Source organism: Felis catus, chromosome A3, assembly GCF_018350175.1.
Source record: "Felis catus isolate Fca126 chromosome A3, F.catus_Fca126_mat1.0, whole genome shotgun sequence".
Classification (NCBI taxonomy): Eukaryota; Metazoa; Chordata; class Mammalia; order Carnivora; family Felidae; genus Felis; species Felis catus.
The window spans coordinates 28,690,588-28,710,093 of NC_058370.1; the positions used below are offsets into that span (position 1 = coordinate 28,690,588).

The following is a 19,506-nucleotide window of genomic DNA, read 5'->3' on the forward strand; positions in this document are numbered from 1 at the left end:
GAACGGGGGAGGGGCAGAGAGAGAGGGAGACACAGAATCGGAAACAGGCTCCAGGCTCTGAGCCATCAGCCCAGAGCCCGACGCGGGGCTCGAACTCACGGACCGCGAGATCGTGACCTGGCTGAAGTCGGACGCTTAACCGACTGCGCCACCCAGGCGCCCCGAAAATTTTATTTTTTAATATTTAAACAAATTATTATTAAAGTGACATACAGTGCTCTATTAGTTTTAGGTGCACAACATAGTAATTAATTTGACAATTCTGTGCATCTTGCAACACTCACCATGGTAAATGTGGTCACCATCTGTCACCATACAATGTTATTCCAATACTGTTGACTGTATTTCCCTGTGCTATATGTTCATCCCTGTGATTTATAGGGCAGGGTAGTTTTTTTTTTTTCCCAAAGTTTGATTTAAATTTTTGTTAGTTAACATACAGTGCAAGATTGGTTTCAGGAGTAGAATTCAGTGATTCATCAATTACATTTAACTCCCAGTGCTCATCAGAGCAAGTGTCTTTCTTAATACCCAAAACCCATCTAGCTCATCCCAAGCTACCTTCCTTCATCAACTCTGAGTTTGTTCTCTGTCATTAGGAGTTTCTCATGGCTTCATCCTCTCTCTTTTTCTTTGTTCTCTCCTCCCATATATGTTCATCAGTTTTGTTTTTTAAATTTCACATATGAGTGAAATCATATGATATTTGTCTTTTTCTGACTGACTTCTTTTGCCTAGCGTAATATACCTAGCTCCAGCCATGTCATTGTAAATGGGAAGATTTCATCCTTTTTGATGACTAATATTCCTTTGTGTATGTACATATGTATGTGTGGCATATATATGCCGCATCTTTTATGCTTGTATTTTTCATTTATTATATCAAGTATTTTGAAATTGATTTTGAAGGATTTATTTATTTATTTATTTATTTATTCAATATGTGAAATTTATTGTCAAATTGGTTTCCATACAACACCCAGTGCTCATCCCAACAGGTGCCCTCCTCAATACCCATCACCCACCCTCCCCACGCTCCCACCCCCCATCAGCCCTCAGTTTGTTCTCAGTTTTTAAGAGTCTCTTATGCTTTGGCTCTCTCCCGCTCTAACCTCTTTCTTTTCTTTTTTTTTTTTTTCTTTCCTTCTCCTCTCCCATGGGTTCCTGTTAAAATTTTGAAGGATTTAACACAAATAGAGGCTCCTTACCAGTTTATCAATCCCAGAAATAATAGAGGTTGAAGGAATAGAGGAGACATTCTTTTCATATTTTGTATAGTTATATAAATATTCTTGAATAGTTTATTACTCAAAAGCAGTTACTGAACTCCTTCTATACCTAGACTGTATGCTAGATTAACAGATACAGAGATGAATCAAAGAACAGTTCTATTCTCCAAAAGAATCACAGCCAGATTAGAAATTTCCAAGCTATACTACTATATTTCTCTATTGACTCTTTGACAGTTGCAGGCAACCACATTACCCCTGGAGAAGTGGCACTTACACATCTGAGAGAGCTAAACAAATAGATTCAGTCACATGTTTGGCTCAAATCAGAAAGTTATCATTGTGCTGACAGCAAGTTCCTTGCTCTGTATTTATTCCCTAAGTAACGTGATTAAAACCTTGTGTTTAATCACAGTATATCACAATTAAGAATCTTGTTCAATCCTATCTGTGGTCCCCTCAGGACTAAATGATCACTGAAATTTATGTAGCCACCTAGAAAGACAACTCTAAGAACCACGTAAGTTTATTTACATCATAGTAACTAGCTCCATATCTGACTCCTGGTAGGTTTGACTAGTATTTGTTTCATTGTATTTAAAACTGTTCCATAAAAAAATTCAACTATTTCATAAGCACCTTAAAACCAGAGAAGCTTGAGAAAAGTTATCATCGAGTTTGGAACTTTTCATATATTGTCCCTAGACCTGTACTATATAGGAATACATGGTAACCTGAGTAGGAATGTATTTATTCTTATTTAAAGCAAACAAAAAAAATCAGTTTATGAATTGGAGGCCTCTGACCATGCTGAAGAGTTACCTAACCTCACAGTGCAGAACCATGTTGAATAACATTTATAAATCTACTGATTCTGTTTGTGGCAAGCTAGGAAACTAACAGCTAAACTAAACTGTAAATTTAAACATTTTTCTTTGTTTTAACTCAAGTTCAAGTTAGTTAACACATAGTGCAGTATCGGGTTCAGGAGTAGAATTCAGCGATTCATCACTTATATGCAACACCCATTGCTCATCCCAATGAGTGCCCTCCTTAATGCCCATTGCCCATTTAGTCCACCCCCCACCCACATCCCCTCCAGCAAGCCTCAGTTTGTTCTCTATATTTAAGAATCTCTTATGGTTTGCCTCTATGTTTTCAACTTAGTTTATTTTTCCTTCCCTTCCCCTATGTTATGTTGTGTTTTTAAAACTCCACCTATGTTTCTCTGACTGACTTATTTTGCTTAGCATAATACACTCTAGTTCCATCTACATTGTTGCAAATGGCAAGATTTCCTTCTATTGGCTTCCAAGTAATTTTCCATCTTATATATATGCCACGTCTTCTTTATCCATGCATAAGTTGATGGACATTTCGGTTATTTCCATAATTTGGCTATTATTGATAGCACTGCTATAGACAATGGGGTGCATGTGCCCCTTCAAATCAGCATTTTTATATCCTTTGGATAAATACCTAGTAGTGCAATTTCTGGGTCGCAGGGTAGTTCTATTTTTAACTTTTGGAAGAAACTTCATACTGTTTTCTGGAGTGGCTGCACCAGCTTGCATTCCCACCAACAATGCAAACAACAGAGATCCTCTTTCTCTGCATCCTCGCCAACATCTGTTTTTTCCTGACTGGTTAATTTTAGCCATTCTGACAGATGTGAGATGGTGTCTCACTGTGGTTTGATTGGTATTTCCCTGATGATGAGTGATGTTGAGCATCTTTTCATGTGTCTGTTAGTCATCTGGATGTCTTCTTTGGAAAAGGGTCTATTCATATTTCTTCCCATTTCTTCACTGGATTATTTGTTTTTTGGGTGTGGAGTTTGGTGAGTTCTTTATAGATTTTGAATACTAACCCTTTATCTGATATGTCACTTGCAAATATCTATTCCTATTGCATCAGCTGCCTTTTAGTTTGGTTGACTTTTTTTTTTTTTTTTTTTTTTTTTTTTTTTTTTGCTGTGCAGAAGCATTTTATCTTGACAAGGTCCCAATAGTTCATTTTTGCTTTTGTTTTCTTTGCCCCCAGAGACATGTCAAGTAAGAAGTTGCTGTGGCCAAGGCCAAAGAGACAGCTGTGTGTTTTCTCCTACAGGAGTTTGATGGTTTTCTGTCTTACATTTAGGTCTTTCATCCATTTTGAGTTTATTTTTGTGCATGGTGTAAGAAAGTGGTCCAGGTTCATTCTTCTGCATGTTGCTGTCCAGTTTTCCCAGCACCACTTGCTGAAGAGACTGTCTTTTTTCCACTGAGTATTCTTTTCTGCTTTGTCAAAGATTAGTTGGCTATATATTCGTGGGTCCATTTCTGGGTTTTCTGTTCTGTTCCATTGATCTATGTGTCTGCTTTGGGCCAGTACCATACTGTCTTGATGATTACAACATCGTGATACCTTGAAGTCTGGAATTGTGTTGCCTCCAGCTTTGGTTTTCTTTTTCAACACTACTTTGTCTATTTGGGGTTTTTTCTGGTTCCATACAGATTTTAGAATTGTTTGGTCTAGCTCTGAGAACAATGCTGGTGTTATTTGATAGGGACTATATTGGATGTGTAGACTGCTTTGAGGAGTATAGTCATTTTAACAATATTTGTTTTTCCAATCCATGAGACTGGAATGTTTTTCCATTTCTTTATGTCTTCTTCAATTTCTTTCATAAGTATTCTATAATTTTCAGCATATCGATCCTTTACCTCTTTGGTTAGCTTTTTCCTAGGTATCTTATGATTTTTGATGCAATTGTAAATGGGATTGATTCCTTGATTTCTCTTTCTGCTGCTTCATTGTTGGTGTATAGAAATGCAACTGATTTCTGGGGCGCCTAGGTGGCGCAGTCGGTTAAGCGTCGACTTCAGCCAGGTCACGATCTCGCGGTCAGTGAGTTCGAGCCCCGCGTCAGGCTCTGGGCTGATGGCTCAGAGCCTGGAGCCTGCTTCCGATTCTGTGTCTCCCTCTCTCTCTGCCCCTCCCCCGTTCATGCTCTGTCTCTCTCTGTCCCCAAAATAAATAAACGTTGAAAAAAAAAAAAGAAATGCAACTGATTTCTGTATGTTGAGTTTATATCCTGTGACTTTGCTGAATTTATGTATCAGTTCTAGCAAATTTTGGGTGGTGTGTTTTTGGTTTTCCATGTAGATTATGATGGCATATGTGAAGAGTGAAAGTTTGACTTCTTCCTTGCCAGTTTATCTGCCTTTTATTTCTTTTTGTTGTCAGATTGGTGAGGCTAGGACTTCCAGTATTGTGTTGACCACAGTGGTGAGAGTGGACATCCCTGTCGTGTTCCTGACCTTAGGGGGAAAGCTCTCAGATTTTCCCAGCTTGGGATGATATTAGCTATAGGTCTTTCATATATGGCCGTATTGATGTTGAGTTATGTTCCTTCTATCTCTACTTTCCAGAGGTTTTTTTTTTTTTTTTAAATCAGGAAAGGATGCTGTATTTTGTCAAATGCTTTTTCTGCATCTACTGAGAGGATCATGTGGTTCTTATCCTTTCTTTTATTAATGTGGTGTACCATGTTGATTGATTTGCAGATATTAAACCAGCCCTGCATTTCAGGAATAATTCCCACTTCATCAGGGGAATAATTCTTTGATGTATTGTTGGATTTAATTTGCTGGTATCTTGTTGAGAATTTTTGCATCCATCTTCATCAGAAACATTGGATGTAATTCTCCTCTTTAGTGGGGTCTTTGTCTGGTTGTGGAAACAAGGTAATGCTGGCCTCATAGAATGAGTGGAAGTTCTTCCATTTCTATTTTTTTGCAACAGTTTGAGAAGAATAGATATTAAATATTTTTTAAATGTCTGGTAGAATTCCTGTGGGAAACCATCTGTCCCAGTTCTCTTGTTTGTTGAAAGGTTTTTGATTACTGATTCAATTTCTTTACTGGTTATGGGTGTGTTCAAATTTTCTATTTCTTCCTGTTTCAATTGTGGTCATTTTACATGTTACTAGGAATTTATCCATTTCTTTCAGATCACCCAATTTGTTGACATATAATTGCTCATAATATTTTATTATAATTATATTTGGTGTTGGTGGTGATCTCTCCTTTCATTCATGATTTTATTTATTGGGGTGCTTTCCTATTCCTTCTTGATAAGTCTGGCTAGGAGTTTATCAGTTTAGCTAATTGTTTCAAAGAACCGACTTCTCATTGTGTTGATCTGTTCTACCATTTAAAAAAAAAATTGGTATCATTGATTTCTGCTCTAATCTTTATTATTTCCCTTTTCTGCTGTTTTTGGATGTTATTTGCTGTTCTTTCTCCAGCTCTTTTGAGTGTAAGGTTAGGTTGTGTATTTGAGACACTTCTTTTTTCTTTAGGATGGCCTGGATTGCAATATGCTTTCCTCTTATGACCACCTCTGCTACGTCTCAAAGGTCTTGACCTGTCTTGTTTTCATTTTCTTTGGTTTCCTTGTACTTTTCAACTTCCTCTTTAATTTCTTGGTTAACCCATTCATTCTTTAATAGGATGTTGTGTAACCTCCATGTATTTGTGGTCTTTCCAATTTTTTTCTTGAACTTGATTACAAGTTTCAACGCATTGTATTCTGGAAATATACATGGTATGACCTCGATCTTTTTGTACTTGTTGAAAGCTTATACCACATCTTCTTTATGCACTCACCAGTTGGTGGACATTTGGGCTCTCTCCATAGCTTGACTATTGTTGATAATGCAGGGACATGTAGAGAAAGACATGTAGCCCAATGGCAATAATACCTCATAAAAGGAATCACACCTTTATGGAGTGTTTGTTATGTGGCAAAATGGCTGTGCTGATTAAGTTCTCTATCATTTATCCTAAAAAGAGAAAACATATGAGATCCATACCATTCATTCATAACACACACAGACACACACACATATTGCTCAGAAAAGTAAAGTTGGATAAAAGGTATAAATGGAAAGAGCACAACTTCACCAAAAATTAAAAGCTTTTACTTTGTATTACTAAAGCTTGCAAATGATAAGAATACTACTGCTGTGTGGACCACAACAGAGGAACTAGAGGCACTCTCCCATTGTGTGCCCAAGGAAATAGAGGGAAAAAATCACTTGTTGCAAAGCTGTATTACCCAAACAGCAGATAGAGCTTTGATACAATCCTGAGAAGAATCCATAAGTTGTAGCATATTACTGTAATTCGTAACCATAGAGCCATGGAAAATTACTAAAATGGAGCTTCTTGAAGAAACCTCACACACTGTGTTGAGCATAAAAAAGAAAAGTTCCGGAGTGCTGTATATAGTACAAGAGCATCTTTATAGAATTTTAAATATGCAAAGTTACATTGTATACCGCTTAAGGATTTATAACATGTTGTAAAATTATAAAAGTAAATTTGAGAATGATAAACACCAAATTCAGGTAAGTGTTTTTAAAAGCAACAGAAGGCCATAACAGCGAAATGTTAATTTTTGCAAAGATAACGTAGTAGGACCAAGGATTTCTTGCATATTTCTTATAAATTTCAGAACCAAAATATGCTTATTCCATGTAGTGATTTCAAAACATATAGGTGTTAAAATCACATCATCCTTGCAGAAAGCGCTGCATAAAAGTAAAATGTGCTTGTCCAAATTATTGGAAGCAGAGCAAATGTCCATCAACAGATGAGCGAATAAAGAAAAGGTGGTCAATATATGCAATGGAATATTATTCAGCCGTTAAAAAGAGTGAAATCTTGCCATATGCAACAGCACGGCTAGAGTTAGGGAGTCTATCACTAAAAAGTCAGAGAAAGACAAACACCACATGCTTTCTTTCAGTCATATGTGGAATCAGAGAAGCATAGACCAAAAAAAGGAAAAAAAAAAAAAAGAGTCAAACCAAAAAACAGGCTCGTAGCTATAGAGAACAAACTGATAGTTACCAGAGGGGAGGGAAGTGGGGAAGTGGGGGGATGGGTTAAGCAGACCAAGAGGATTAGGAGTACACTTACATTTTGAACACTGAGTAATGTATAGAATTGCTGAATACTATTTTTGTACACCTGAAACTATAATAACACTGTATGTTAACTATACTGGAATTAACATTTAAAAAAGAAAAGTAAAATGTGCTCTGAAATTGAAAGGCTGTTCCTGATCACAGACAGAATGGGAACCTTCTTTTCTTGACCCTCTTGATTGTCTTCGGGGCAGAGGCAGGGCCAGTGTGAAGCTCAGTGCATCAGGGTCTCTGGGTCCTTGAGACCAGGGTCCATCCTTGACTTTGCTCTGAAGAGAGCAGAACATCAGGACTCTGCTCAGAAAGAAGGACCATCAGGAGGGTGTGGGGAAGGGGGCATATCCAGGATGGAAGGCGGGGGATGGGGGGCAGGTTCTCCCCTATGTGAGCCTCTTGCACAGGACGGGAGGCAATGCATTGCAGTTCATGCAGAAGCTGTAGGGAAATATTCATTCATTCATTTATTCATTCTTGTATGAATTCCCCAAATACTTATTGAGCACCTTCTATGAGGCAGGCCCTCTATGGGCCTACATTCATGGTGCACATCAGAAATGAGATGCCTGCTCTTACACTCCATCTCCTCTGTCTGAGGTTCTGAACTCCACCCTACCCACATTCATCTTTGCCAGTAGCTAGAGCCTCCCAGTCCCTCAATGGGCTCCATTGGTAGATTTTAGCAATACTTTCTTTATTCACTCCAAAAATCAGTCCCATGAAAACTGACCTCTATAATAGTATATGGGAGCACTCTTTGGAGTTTGGGGCTCAAAACTTTGACTTTAATCCCAACTCCCCACCTCAAACCCTCACCCAGGATTCCAAGGGACTTCATTTAAAAGCCTCCAAACCCAGGGCACTCCTGGATGCGTGAGAGCTGGAAGCCTCTGAGATTTCCAACAGACCTTTGGAGAAAACAAGAGTATTTCCAGCCTTTTCTTGAGGCTAGATGCCCCTGGGAGGCACAGTGTGAAACAGTGGACTTACCCTGGACTCCTCTTGCCAGCCCACGATGGTGACCATGACCTCTCTCCTTATGTACTAAGACCTGCCCCCAACTCACCTGTTACCGGCTCCGCCACCTGCAGATGTAGGTGACTATGAAACTCATCGCCAGCAGCACCTTGAAGCCCAGAAGGAATGCCACAAAGATGAGGACAGGTATCTCGGGACCTAAGTACCAATGGGCAGAAGGGCACGGCAAAGGGGACACTGTGAGTTTAAATACCTCACTCCACTCAGGAGACAAAGGTGACCCAGTTGCTCAGAGCAGTGGAGGTGGGCTTACCTGAGCTTCCGATGGACTTGTATGTGCCGTGTGCTTCCGCAGACAGTATGAGGCTGGCCTGGATGGGAGGTTGGGCCTCGTGCTGCACCTTACAGGTGAGCACCTGTTCGGACCCCGGCCCTGACACGTTCACCAAATGCAAGCTTTCCAGGGTGTAGGTCCCATCGCTATTCTGCTTGGATGTGCGTTGCTCAGCTCCCTCGATCGTATGGCAGTTCTCTGTCCAGGTGAGATGCACACTCTGTGGATAGAATCTCTGCACGCGGCAGGTGACAGCCACCAAGTCCGAGGAGCGTGAAGACTGGGACACTGTCACTGTAGGGGGAACTGACACAGCCCAGAGAAAGCAGACAATCACTAGAGGAAGGCCATTGTGGGAGCGTGGGAGCTGCCTGAAGATGGGTCATCTGCCCAGGGTCTGCCCCAGAGGAGGATCCAGATACTTGTGAACAGATTCCTGCATAGGTAAATGCATGGCTGAATGAGAGTGTGCTTTGAGTGAATGCATGCTTGATGCATGGTTGGATGGAGGAATGCATGGATGAAAGAATGAATGGGCTTGATGAAAGCCTCCAAAACTTGCTCTCTCTCTCTTTTTTTTTTCCACTTTGGCCATGAAAGATGCAAAGATGAACATTAAATGCCATTTAAGAACCTACAAGTCAGTTGACTTCACTCCATGACTTGATAATTCTAACATTTTAAGATTCACAGACTCTACATCTTTGTGACTCCAAGATACTGAGATTTTACATAGGAAGGAACTAGGATTTGGAGAGGTTCCCCGTGGTGAGATTCCATCCAAATCCAGAGGATTATATGGAGTGTCTATGGCTTATGTTTGGAGTCAGGAAGCGGGCCAAAATAGATACAATGCATATTCTTGAGTTCAGGTTTGTCCCTAAACCTCAGAAAGGCCAGACAGACTTGTAGGCTCAGTTTAACAACTTTTTGGATCATTCTGTGCACACATGTAGTTGCGTTTAACCTATTGACTATCTTTTGAGTTTGGATTTTTTCTGGCCCTGTGTTCATGTTGGTAGTTGGGTCATCACAAAGGGCATGGTCTGTCACATGGCTTCATTCAAGAGTGGGCACAGGGCCCAGACTGACAGAAGAGCCATGTATAGAATCCCAGCCTACAGGGTTGTTTGTGGATGAAGGGGCACAGTATCCAGTGTGTTATGATGATTTGGTACATGTTTCAGATTTTGAAAAATGTAGTTTTACAAACCAAAGGGATGGAGGTTGTCAGACTGTACTCACCATTCACAGACACATAGATGCCTGAACTAGACGCATACCCCACATCAGGATGCCCTCTTATCAACTTCACACAGTAATAGGTGCCCATATTCTTGGGCAACAATCACTGATGCAGATGGAATAGTCTGTTTGGTTGACCTCTGTGTTTCCACTTGGTTTACTAGGGGAAGTGCCTTCCATTGAAACTGTAGGCCCGTTCTCCCTGGACCACAAGACAGGCCCTGCTGGGGAGTGAGCAGACACGTTGCAGGCCAGTGTAACGATGTCTCCAGCTCTGACTGGCAATGAGCTCTTCAGCCTGGTTCATCTGGAACTCTTTACCTGAATTTCCTGGAAAGAAACTCTGCAGCGTTTCTCATGTTCTTTGTCTTGGTCCAAGATGTTCTGAGGGACTGGTTCTAGGTCAAGGTGGGGTCTCATTACATACTCTTTTAGCAACATGTACTGGCACAGAAGGATGACAATTACAAATTGGGTTGCCATACAGGATGAGGGGAAGAGGACCAGTGTACAGAACGGGGTGGGTACCTTTCTTCTGCATCGTAATATGAGGATGGGCTGCAGCATGGTAGACACTATAATAAACAAGGGAACTTGCCGAATAACAAATGACCACAAGCTTAATGATCTAAGAAAACACATACTATTTCATAGTTCGTGTGAAGCAGGATTTCAGACCCAGCTCTATCGTGCACAGAGGGAAGTTGATGTGAGTCACAGGGAGAATGGCATGTACAAGTCTGAGGACCATCTGAGGCTATGAGAGGCTTGGAAAGAGGCCTGGAACAAACTGTCCTTAATACAGTTTGTAGCAACTTTATTTATAATTGCCAAGCTTGAAAGCAGCCAGGATGACCTTCAGTAGTTGAATGGATAAGGAAATTGTGGTACATTCAGACAGTGGGATCTCATCCAGTGCTAGAAGAAAGGAGCTGTCAAGCTCTGAAAAGGTATGGAAGAACCTTAAATGCTCATTATTAATTGAAAGGAAAAGCCTGCACACTACGTGATTCCAAGTATATGACATTTTGGAAAAGGCAAAACTATGGACAGAGTAAATACATCAGTGATTGTCAGAGGTTAGGGTGGGAAGAGGAAATAGAACACAGAGGATTTCTAGGGCATCAAGGTATAATACTGTATGCTCTGTATAAGATATAAAGGAGGATAACGCTATACATTAGTCCAAACCTATAGACTATACAATACCAAGAGTGAACCGTATTGAAAACTATGGACTTTGGATGTTAATGAAATATCAGTGCAGGTTCATTGTTTGTAATATATGTACCACTCTGGTGAAGGATATTGATAATAGGAGAGGCTGTGATGTGTGGGGTCAGGGAGCAGTATGAGAAATCAGCTGTACCTTCTGCTCCATTCTGGTGTGAACCTAAAACTGCTTTAAAATATGGTATCTATTCCATATGGTTTCACTCTTATGTGGATCCTGAGAAACTTAACAGGAGACCATGGGGGATGGGAAGGAAAAAAAAAAAAAAAAGAGGTTACAGTGGGAGAGAGCCAAAGCATAAGAGACTGTTAAAAACTGAGAACAAACTGAGGGTTGATGGGGGGTGGGAGGGAGGAGAGGGTGGGTGATGGGTATTGAAGAGGGCACCTTTTGGGATGAGCACTGGGTGTTGTATGGAAACCAATTTGACAATAAATTTCATATATAAAAAAATAATAAAATAAAATAAAATTGAAAAAAATAAAATAAAATATGGTATCTATTTATAAGTAAAAGTCATTTCCATATCAAAGATCATCTAGATTTTCTTCTATGATAGCTTCTAAGTATTTTATAATTTTGTGTTTTCCATTATATTTATAAAGGCTGTTACATCTGTGTCTAGATTCAGTTTTTTTGCATATGGACGCCCAGATGTCCAACTGTCCCAGCAACATCTGTTGAAAAGGCTACTTTTGCTCCTTTCCCAATGATCATTTTGCTGTATTTATGTGGGTGTTACTTCTGGGCTTTCCATTCTATTACATGGATCTGTGTGACTATTATCTCACCAATGCAGTGTTTCAATAACTGGAGATTTCTAGTAAGTCTTGTAATCAAGTGGTGTCAGTCTTCTGACTTTGCTCTTCTCTAGCATTGTGTGGCTATTCCGGATCTTTAATGCCTCCATGTAAACTTTAGAATCCGTTTGTCAATACTCATAAGATAGTTTTCTGGTATTTTTATCTGGATTGCAGTTAATTCATAGATGAAATCGTGAAGAACTTGCATTCTAACAATATGGGTCTTTCTATCCATGAACATGGCATGTGTCTTATTTAGTTATTTTTTGGTTGCTTAGAGTGAGGTGTTTTGTTTTGTTTTGTTTTTAATGTTGGCTTCATCCCCAGCACAGAGCCCAGTTCAGTCTTGAACTCACAACCCTGAGGTCAAGACAAGATCTGAGATCAAGAGTGTAAAATTTAACCAACTGAGCCACCTAGGCACTTCTGAGAGCTGTAGGGTTTTTTGCAGATGTTTTAAATCAAGTTGAGGAAATTCCCTCCTATTTCTAGTTTGCTGAGAGTTTTCATCACTAATGGGTGTTGGATTTGTCAAATACTTTGCATCAATTGTTATCATCATGCAATTTTTCTTCTTCAGCCTGTTGTTGTGATGGGTTAGAATGATTGATTTTCAAATGTTGGAACAGCTTTGTATGCCCAAGATAAATCCTACTTAGTCACATATACATAGCTTTACACCTTGTGAAATTCTGTTTGCTGACACTCGGTTGAGAATTCTTGCATTTAGATTCATGAGAGATATTGGTTGGTAGTTTTCTTTATGTACAGTCTATGAGGTTTTGCTATTGAAATAATAATGGCCTCATCAAATGAGTACGGAAATGTTTCCTCCTCTGTTTTCTGGAGACGACTGTATAAAATTGGTATTAATTCATTTTTAAAAGTTTGCTAACTGGGCCTGAGTGTCTCAGACATGTTACTCATTCCTAAAACATCCAAACTTTATTCCTCCTTCCTTCTACTAAGATAATGGTCTTGGTTTCCTCTTTCATCTGATCTAACCCCCTGCAGCCATCTGCTCTATCAGAACTCAAGTCCTCTGCCCAGATAGATCAATGGCCTTAGGGAAGAGACTTCACATGCTTGCTTAGCAAGCAAAGGCAGAACTACTCAGTGTTGCGGAACCTGCGGGGTTCAGCTCCCGTCACTTACCTAGTGAGACCTAGTGACCACTTCCAGTTAACGTTCCCTGAGTACACAGACCTCTGCCAACTTGTAACAGTGATTCTCTTCAGATGAAGCATTTGTGGATCCTTTCCTTGCTTCATAATTTCATGTTTTCCAACATGTTTTTGTCCATTGAGAGGTGGCGTCTGTGTAGTGGTAATAAGTGTAAAACTCAGGTTTTACACTTCCAATATGGTTCACTCTTGGTATTGTATCCTAGGGGTTAAGGGATGAGAGCTCTCAGGTGTGTTGTGTTGAGCCCTGTAACCATGGGAGGTGTGTCCATTATCTGAACAAAAAGGTCTGGAACAGACGTGAACACTGGGAGATTTAGTGAGCTGAGGACCATTCCAACTTAGTTCTGTAATTTCTGGCTGGGAAAGAGAAAACCCTCCCCCAAGAAATTCTAGGGAAACAGGTAAGGAGAACAGTGAAGAGGCATGGAAGAACCCCCACCAAACATACCTGAGACCCCACTCACCTGTGAATCCTGCAGCAGAGTCAGCAGCAGGGATGGCAGAGAAGGGCAGCATAGGGAAGAAGGGACAGACATCATGGTGGACCTTGGAGCCTTTTCTGTCTGAGTGTTGTCCTGGAGAGGCCTGGGACTCTGTACTTCAAGAAGAGAAGACACTCCCTGCTTCCATGATGTCAGAGGAAGGGGATTGTGATGAGAGGAAAGACCATGGGACTGTAACACCTTTTCTTTGTTGAGCAGACAAGGTGGTTACAAGCTGAGCAATTGCTACTGGAAATGTTTGGGGTTTCCAGAGTTAAGACCATGACACCCCAGGCTTGCGCTCATTCCGAGCCTTGTCCCATCTGAGGTTCTCGCCAACCCACAGCCCTGCCAGTTTTAGAGGCCTCAGAGACATGGTGTGGGGAAGAGGTTAGGGTTTTGGACATGGCAATGATTTGTGCTTTAAAGGATGGAGGAGACCGCAAGAAGGTGGGGCTCAGGGAACACTCTCCAAGAGGGAAAGCAACATACCTAGAAACACACCCAAGAAGGTGAGGACTGCCTTTGCTGTCTGTGCTGGATCCTGGGCCAGCTTGGAAGGAAGGGAGTGGAGGGATTCAAGAAATGCTCTCAGAAAGAGAAAGGAACCAGCATGCTGGCCTCCGTCTCTCTCACCTCTGGAATGAGCTATACCCAAGAACCAAGGTTGTGTTTGGAGACTCTTCTAAGTCCACACTCAGCTGGTGACCCTTTAATGTCCATGAGCCCATAGTCATGCACTGATGGCTAGGGCTATTTTGCTACTGCTTCCTTGTGAGCCCTGCCTCCTCTTAGGTATATACAGGATGTTAAGGCCAGGAGGGGTGGTGGAGGAAGAGGCGAATGCCAGGCAGGCCCAAACTGCCTATAGGAGATGCCAAGACTCCCCTCCACCAGTGATGTCACCATTGTATCACATTTTTCTGGAAGGGCGAATTCCATGCTGTGAAGCTATCCATGCCCCCTGCTGAGAGTTGGACAGAATCTTTCCCCCAGTCGCCAGCATCTCTCCCTTCCCCCCCACCTCCAGGAGACTTCACACCTTCCATCAGACTCTAAACTCTTCAGAGACTGGGATTTTTAGTGCCTTGATGGTCAAGAGCACTGGCTTTGCAGCCAGATGCAGTCAAGCTCCCAATCCTGAATCCACTTCTTGGTGATTGAGCTATACATCCTTTGACTTTGAAATTTTCACTTGTATGGCTCAAACATTCCAAACTGAGTTCATAGTCTGCTCTCAGACATTCTCTTCTCCCCTTCCACCATGTTCAGTATGTGGCACATCCTCTACCCATTTGGTCAAACCAAGAAGGGACCCATGTTCTACACCCTCACTTGTCCACTCTTGTCTGCCTGCTCGAGGCCCTGCTGGTTTTACCTCCTAAACACCTGTGGAATCTGTTTCTCCATCACGATCATCTCTTGCCCGAATGAAAACTATTACTTCCTAAATGGCCACCCCCATCTTGTTTTGCCCGGTGTCAGCTCTGCCTTCTCCTTCATCCAAGGTGGTCTTCTACGACACAGATCTGATTATACCCCTTTTCTGCATAAAGAGTTTTGTGGTTTCTCATTGCTCTTGTATAGTCAGAGTGCTTGGTATTTTGTAAATCGTAATGGTGTATAGCATATGGTATATTGTATATGGCATGAGGTATATGGTATATGGACTATGGCTTGTAGTGTATGGTATATGATATGTGGTCCATCCTTCCATAACTGGCTTGGCCCCTAGAGTCAAAAGGCTTCCCATCTTTACTGGTACCAACGACAACCTCTTTGTTCCACACGGGAAACAGTTATTAAGATGAATATTAACAGGCGGGTCTTTTCAGGGAGTACTTTCAGGACTGAACGTGTGGAAGGGAGGAGAAGGGAGTAGGAATGTGTAAATGAAGTTGAGCTGCCGTGAGGTCCCAGTGAAGATTCAGCTGATCTCCTATGTGATCTGGTGCTAGGATGTGATTTCAGAGTTGTCCTGAGCTGGGGTGAGCGGGCTGGGCCTCTATATCCCCATGTTGAGGAGCCCCTGGATGTGGCAGGTTACCGGGCATGACCTGGGGCAAGGTGGCTGTCCTCAGCTGAGGCCATCTCAGAGAGGGTCACAGCCCAGGGCCACATCCTGAAACCTGGTGCATCACAGCATCCACCTTGCTCTGCAGAGCCCCTTCGAACTCTGTTCCTTGACGTCAGCACATGGATTAACCCCCTTCCCCCCCCCCCCCACATTGAGGTCCTTAGAACTACCCCACTCATCCGGGGGCCTAGAGGTCTCTGAGCACACTTGGACGAACTGGGCTTTACCACTTGGAAAAGTTTAGGATGAATGTCATGGGGGACTGAGAAGTAGCTCCTTCTGGGATCTCTGAGTGCCTGGCTCTGGAGTAAGCTGTGGCAGAGGACAGAGGAAGGAGGAGAAGAAACCTCAGACCTGACGGGAGATAAAACCTGGATATAAACACAAAATCCCCCCCACCACTCATTTCCTTGCAGTGTCCCCCAGCGGGGTGCAAAAGGAAGATAGAGAGCTGAGGACAAGATGTTAAAGTTTTTTTTATTGGACTCAATTTTGTGAAACGGTTTTACATTTAGAAAAAACTTGGAACAATCCTTCAGAGTTTCAATATACAGCTGCACACAGTTTCCCCTCTTATTAATGTCTTACAGTAATCTGGTATATCTGTTATAACTTAATGAACCAATATTGGTACATTATTATTAAGCAAAGTCCATAATTTTTCTAGATTTTACTTGACTTGGGCTACTAGAAGAAAACACTGTAAACTAGATGCCTTGAACAACAGGAACTTCTTTCCCACTGTTAAGGAGGCTGGAAGTCTGAGATCAGGGTGCCGTGATCATTGGGTTGGGATGTGTGTTTGCCACAATAGCAAAGCAGGTGGTTATGTAGTCTCCTGGTTTCCCGCGATAAACCTGCGTGACATTGTACAAAAGTGAAGAAATGGCAAAAGGGAATGGGCACAAAGCTGAAAGTGCACAGGAGAAAGGAGAAAAGATGAGGTTAGAGGTCAAGTTCAAACTGAATGTGAGAGGGGTTCATGAAACCATGGCGGCCTTCATGGGAATGCTGCTGGGAATACCGTTGCCCGAGTCTAGATATGCACCCAGAGGAGCAGAGTGAAGATAAACTTACCACGTACCTGAGGAGGTGGGGCTGGGGGTGGGGTAGGGGACAGGGAATGTCCCGGAGGGAGTGACACCAGCATATATTCACATTAATATTGTAAAGATATCGCAGCATTGGAAGTGCAAGGGATGGAATGTTAGAAACTGATCCCAACTGAGAAAGGAGTGACACTGTGGTTAGAAGAAGGCAAGCCCTCTGCAAACTACTCTTGATAAGTCTTTACAAAAGATAAAACACTTCCCTTTTCAACATTTCTAATGTTTGCAATGACCCCATACCAAATGAATAACAGCTTTACTTTTTTTTTTTTCATGTCCTTATATATTCCTAACTGATAGTTGGAGGGCTTCTAATGTGTTGAAAGAAGTTTTTAAAGGTCACAGAAAAATTGTTACTTTTCCCCTCTGATTATTGAGATCACTTCGCTTGCTTTCAGCGGCGCTGTCATTGCTTAAGTCCTGCGTCACTGTGCAAAGTGAGCACTGTCTCCATTTATCGTGTCAGCTGATCTTAAGTTCTAGGGAAACAACTCAGTTTGGGTTTGAGCTGTGAAAACACACAGTGAGAGACAGGAATTGGTATTTTATGTGGGTGGTTTAAGGAAGGTGCTTTTCATAAAGTGACTGGTCAGCAGAGCTTGAAAGGGGGAGAGACCAAGCCGTGCACATCTGTAGGGGGAAGAAGCACAGAAGGGAGACAATTTGACCTCCATTTCCAAAGGGTCACTGTGGCGGAACCCGGAGAGTCTGTTAGGCACGTGGCAATGGCCCAGGAAGGGATGCTGGTGGCCGGGACCAGGGGGCAGCCCGGGAGCGAGCAGTGTGCAGGTGCTGGGTGGAGCTCCCTGGTGGGCGGGAGGAGGCTTGCCCTCGCTCCTGAGAGCTTTCCAGGAATTTTGCAAGCTAGTTGTTCCACTGTTGGCAGCTTGAAATTGGCCGCATTGGAAGTGTAGACACCGCAGAAGTGGACAAGCACTACAAATCGGGCTTCTTTTTCCTCCTGAGAAGTGGATTGTTGAACATTTACCATGTCACCACTGGACATAGCATTATGAAGGCAGAATTGAACACGGGGTATAAAGAAGGAAACCAGGGAAGGGTCCAGGTTTCTGGACTGCCAGCACCTATACACGAGCGGGGGGATCAGGAAAGATGAAGCTGAATGGGGAGCTGGTGTCCCCGTCACAGGGAGAGGAAGGAAACCTCTCTACTTTGAGTAGAAGGACATGTAGGCAAAGTGGAAGGAGAATCATTTCTCTTCTTCCACCCAGGATGGGATTCATTTGCATTCAGGAAGCATTGGAGAACCTCACTGAGGCTGGCGAGTCTGGGGGTTGGCAGGAATGGCCCACGAGAGCACGGCCTTGAGTGTGTACTTAATGGCCACGGTCCCCAGGAAATGGATGAGAGATAGCCTGGTACACGTACATGTGACTTGTTTCTCACATTCTAGGAAGATACCCGTGTGTCGGTTTCCAGAGCACGTTCCCATGGACCCTGCTCACGACCAGGTATGAAGACCAGCTCTGGGGGCAGCAAGGACTGGGAGAGGAGCAGCAGGAACTGTGGGCAGGTGGGTCTCTGGGGAAGCAGGCATCTGGGGCAGGGTTGTGGAAGCTTCTAGTTGTTCCTTGTCTTAGGCTGGGACCCTCAGGGAAGGAAGGAGGCAGCAGAGACCAAGGATGGCATGTAGCAGGGGAGGAAGGAAGGAGCCGTGGACCCATGTTCACATTTCATTATCTGCTCATCATTCCAGAAATGTTCTCCCCGTGTCTCCTATGTCCTCGGTGCTATTTTCCTCCTGGGTCACCTGTAGTGAGAGGACAGGCGGTCCCTGACATGGACTGTGCCTCCTCAGCCTTCCTCCCTAGGTCCTGATCGCCCTTCCCCATCCTCTCCAGTCTGTCCCACGGAGGGTCAGAGCGGGAGCCGTCCTCAGAGCAGCCAGCGGGCACCTGTCACATTCCTCTAAATGTGGACACCTTGCGCCCAAATAATCTAGAGATGGTCTCCACGGGGTTTCCCACCATCCAGCCCCTCTACCCACTTCCTTCCAAGAAGCCCTAGGACTCTGTGCACATCCTTTGACAGCCCTTGACCCCACCTACTTCCTGCAGGACCCCCACAGTCTTCTTGGGAGTTGGGAACCTCTTGGAACAATCCCTGAGGCTCCAGAGGGTGTGGACGGAGATGCGTCACCTGCTCTTTACTCCAGGTGGGCGCTGACCCTGTATGACCTGTGGGCTGCCCCTTCCACTGACCTGGCTCCTTCTAGGACTGACCTGGCTCTGTCCTCCTTGTCCATGACTCACAGTCAATCCATCGCTTCCTGTGGCCATAGATGGCAGAGACAAAGACGAGTAGCAGCAGCTTGGGGCCCAGGGAGAGAGCCACCAAGAGTGAAGGAGAGAGTTCTAGGTCTGAAAATGAAGGGACAGGAGGCAGCATCAGAGAGGGATCCAGGAGTCCACTCCCAGGGGCCTCCACTTACCCCAACCGAGGGAACCTGGGCCCATCAATGGTCTGAAGCTCATGAATTTCCCCTGTGAGAGCCTCGAGGCAGAATTCAGGGTAAGAAGTACTTCCTTTCACTCACCTTTTCCCGGGCTGCCAGCTCTCCTTCCTGAGGGAAGACATGGGGACAATGAGAACTCAACAACATGCAAGTGAGCTTTACTGACTTGTTCCCCACACCCCATGGGGCAGGTCTGACACTCTCCTTCTGAGGAGGGAACAGGCTCATAGTTTACGGAGGGTCACAAGATGAGTGGGAAATCACTCACTGCTGTCCCGTAGGGTGAATCTGTGACCTTGTCTTTGGACCAGGACATGTCCAGCCTTTCAGGGTCATAGCAATGAATATCAGCCCAGCCTTGAGTACATTGAGGACAAT

The 19,506-nt window shown here is 43.2% G+C and overlaps 2 protein-coding genes across 4 annotated transcripts in view; both read right to left on the bottom strand.

Moving 5' to 3' along the window:
- LOC101085539 (signal-regulatory protein beta-1-like) overlaps nt 1–19,506 on the bottom strand; it is a 52,646-nt gene that overhangs the window by 23,151 nt on the left and 9,989 nt on the right. Inside the window, exons 3-5 of one of the 3 annotated variants that reach the window (XM_019826729.2) lie at nt 19,210–19,236; nt 18,896–19,033; nt 16,002–18,423 (exon numbers count right to left, since the gene is read on the bottom strand). The exons of the other annotated variants lie outside the window; for them this stretch is intronic. Of the exons in view, the coding sequence (XP_019682288.2) occupies nt 18,404–18,423; nt 18,896–19,033; nt 19,210–19,236 (185 nt within the window). The 3' untranslated portion in view covers nt 16,002–18,403. Of the gene's footprint in view, nt 1–16,001; nt 18,424–18,895; nt 19,034–19,209; nt 19,237–19,506 lie in introns of those variants that run through there. 3 annotated transcript variants of the gene reach the window in all.
- On the bottom strand, nt 7,096–13,650 carry LOC109498497 (signal-regulatory protein beta-1-like). Its single transcript, XM_019828004.3, has 4 exons — nt 13,449–13,650; nt 8,495–8,821; nt 8,270–8,379; nt 7,096–7,641 (listed from the first exon to the last, which is right to left on the bottom strand). The coding sequence occupies exons 1-3, from the start codon at nt 13,498–13,500 to the stop codon at nt 8,273–8,275; spliced, it is 486 nt and encodes a 161-aa protein (XP_019683563.2). The 5' UTR covers nt 13,501–13,650; the 3' UTR covers nt 7,096–7,641; nt 8,270–8,272.

What these genes read in the sequence shown, in the direction of transcription:
- LOC109498497 (XM_019828004.3), bottom strand. Translation starts at nt 13,500, where the DNA reads ATGCTGCCCTTCTCTGCCATCCCTGCTGCTGACTCTGCTGCAGGATTC. An exon ending in CTCTGCTGCAGGATTCACAG is followed by an intron (nt 8,822 to 13,448) that starts GTGAGTGGGGTC and finishes GGGCTGTGTCAG; the next exon opens with TTCCCCCTACAGTGACAGTG. An exon ending in CAAGTCCATCGGAAGCTCAG is followed by an intron (nt 8,380 to 8,494) that starts GTAAGCCCACCT and finishes ATTGGTACTTAG; the next exon opens with GTCCCGAGATACCTGTCCTC.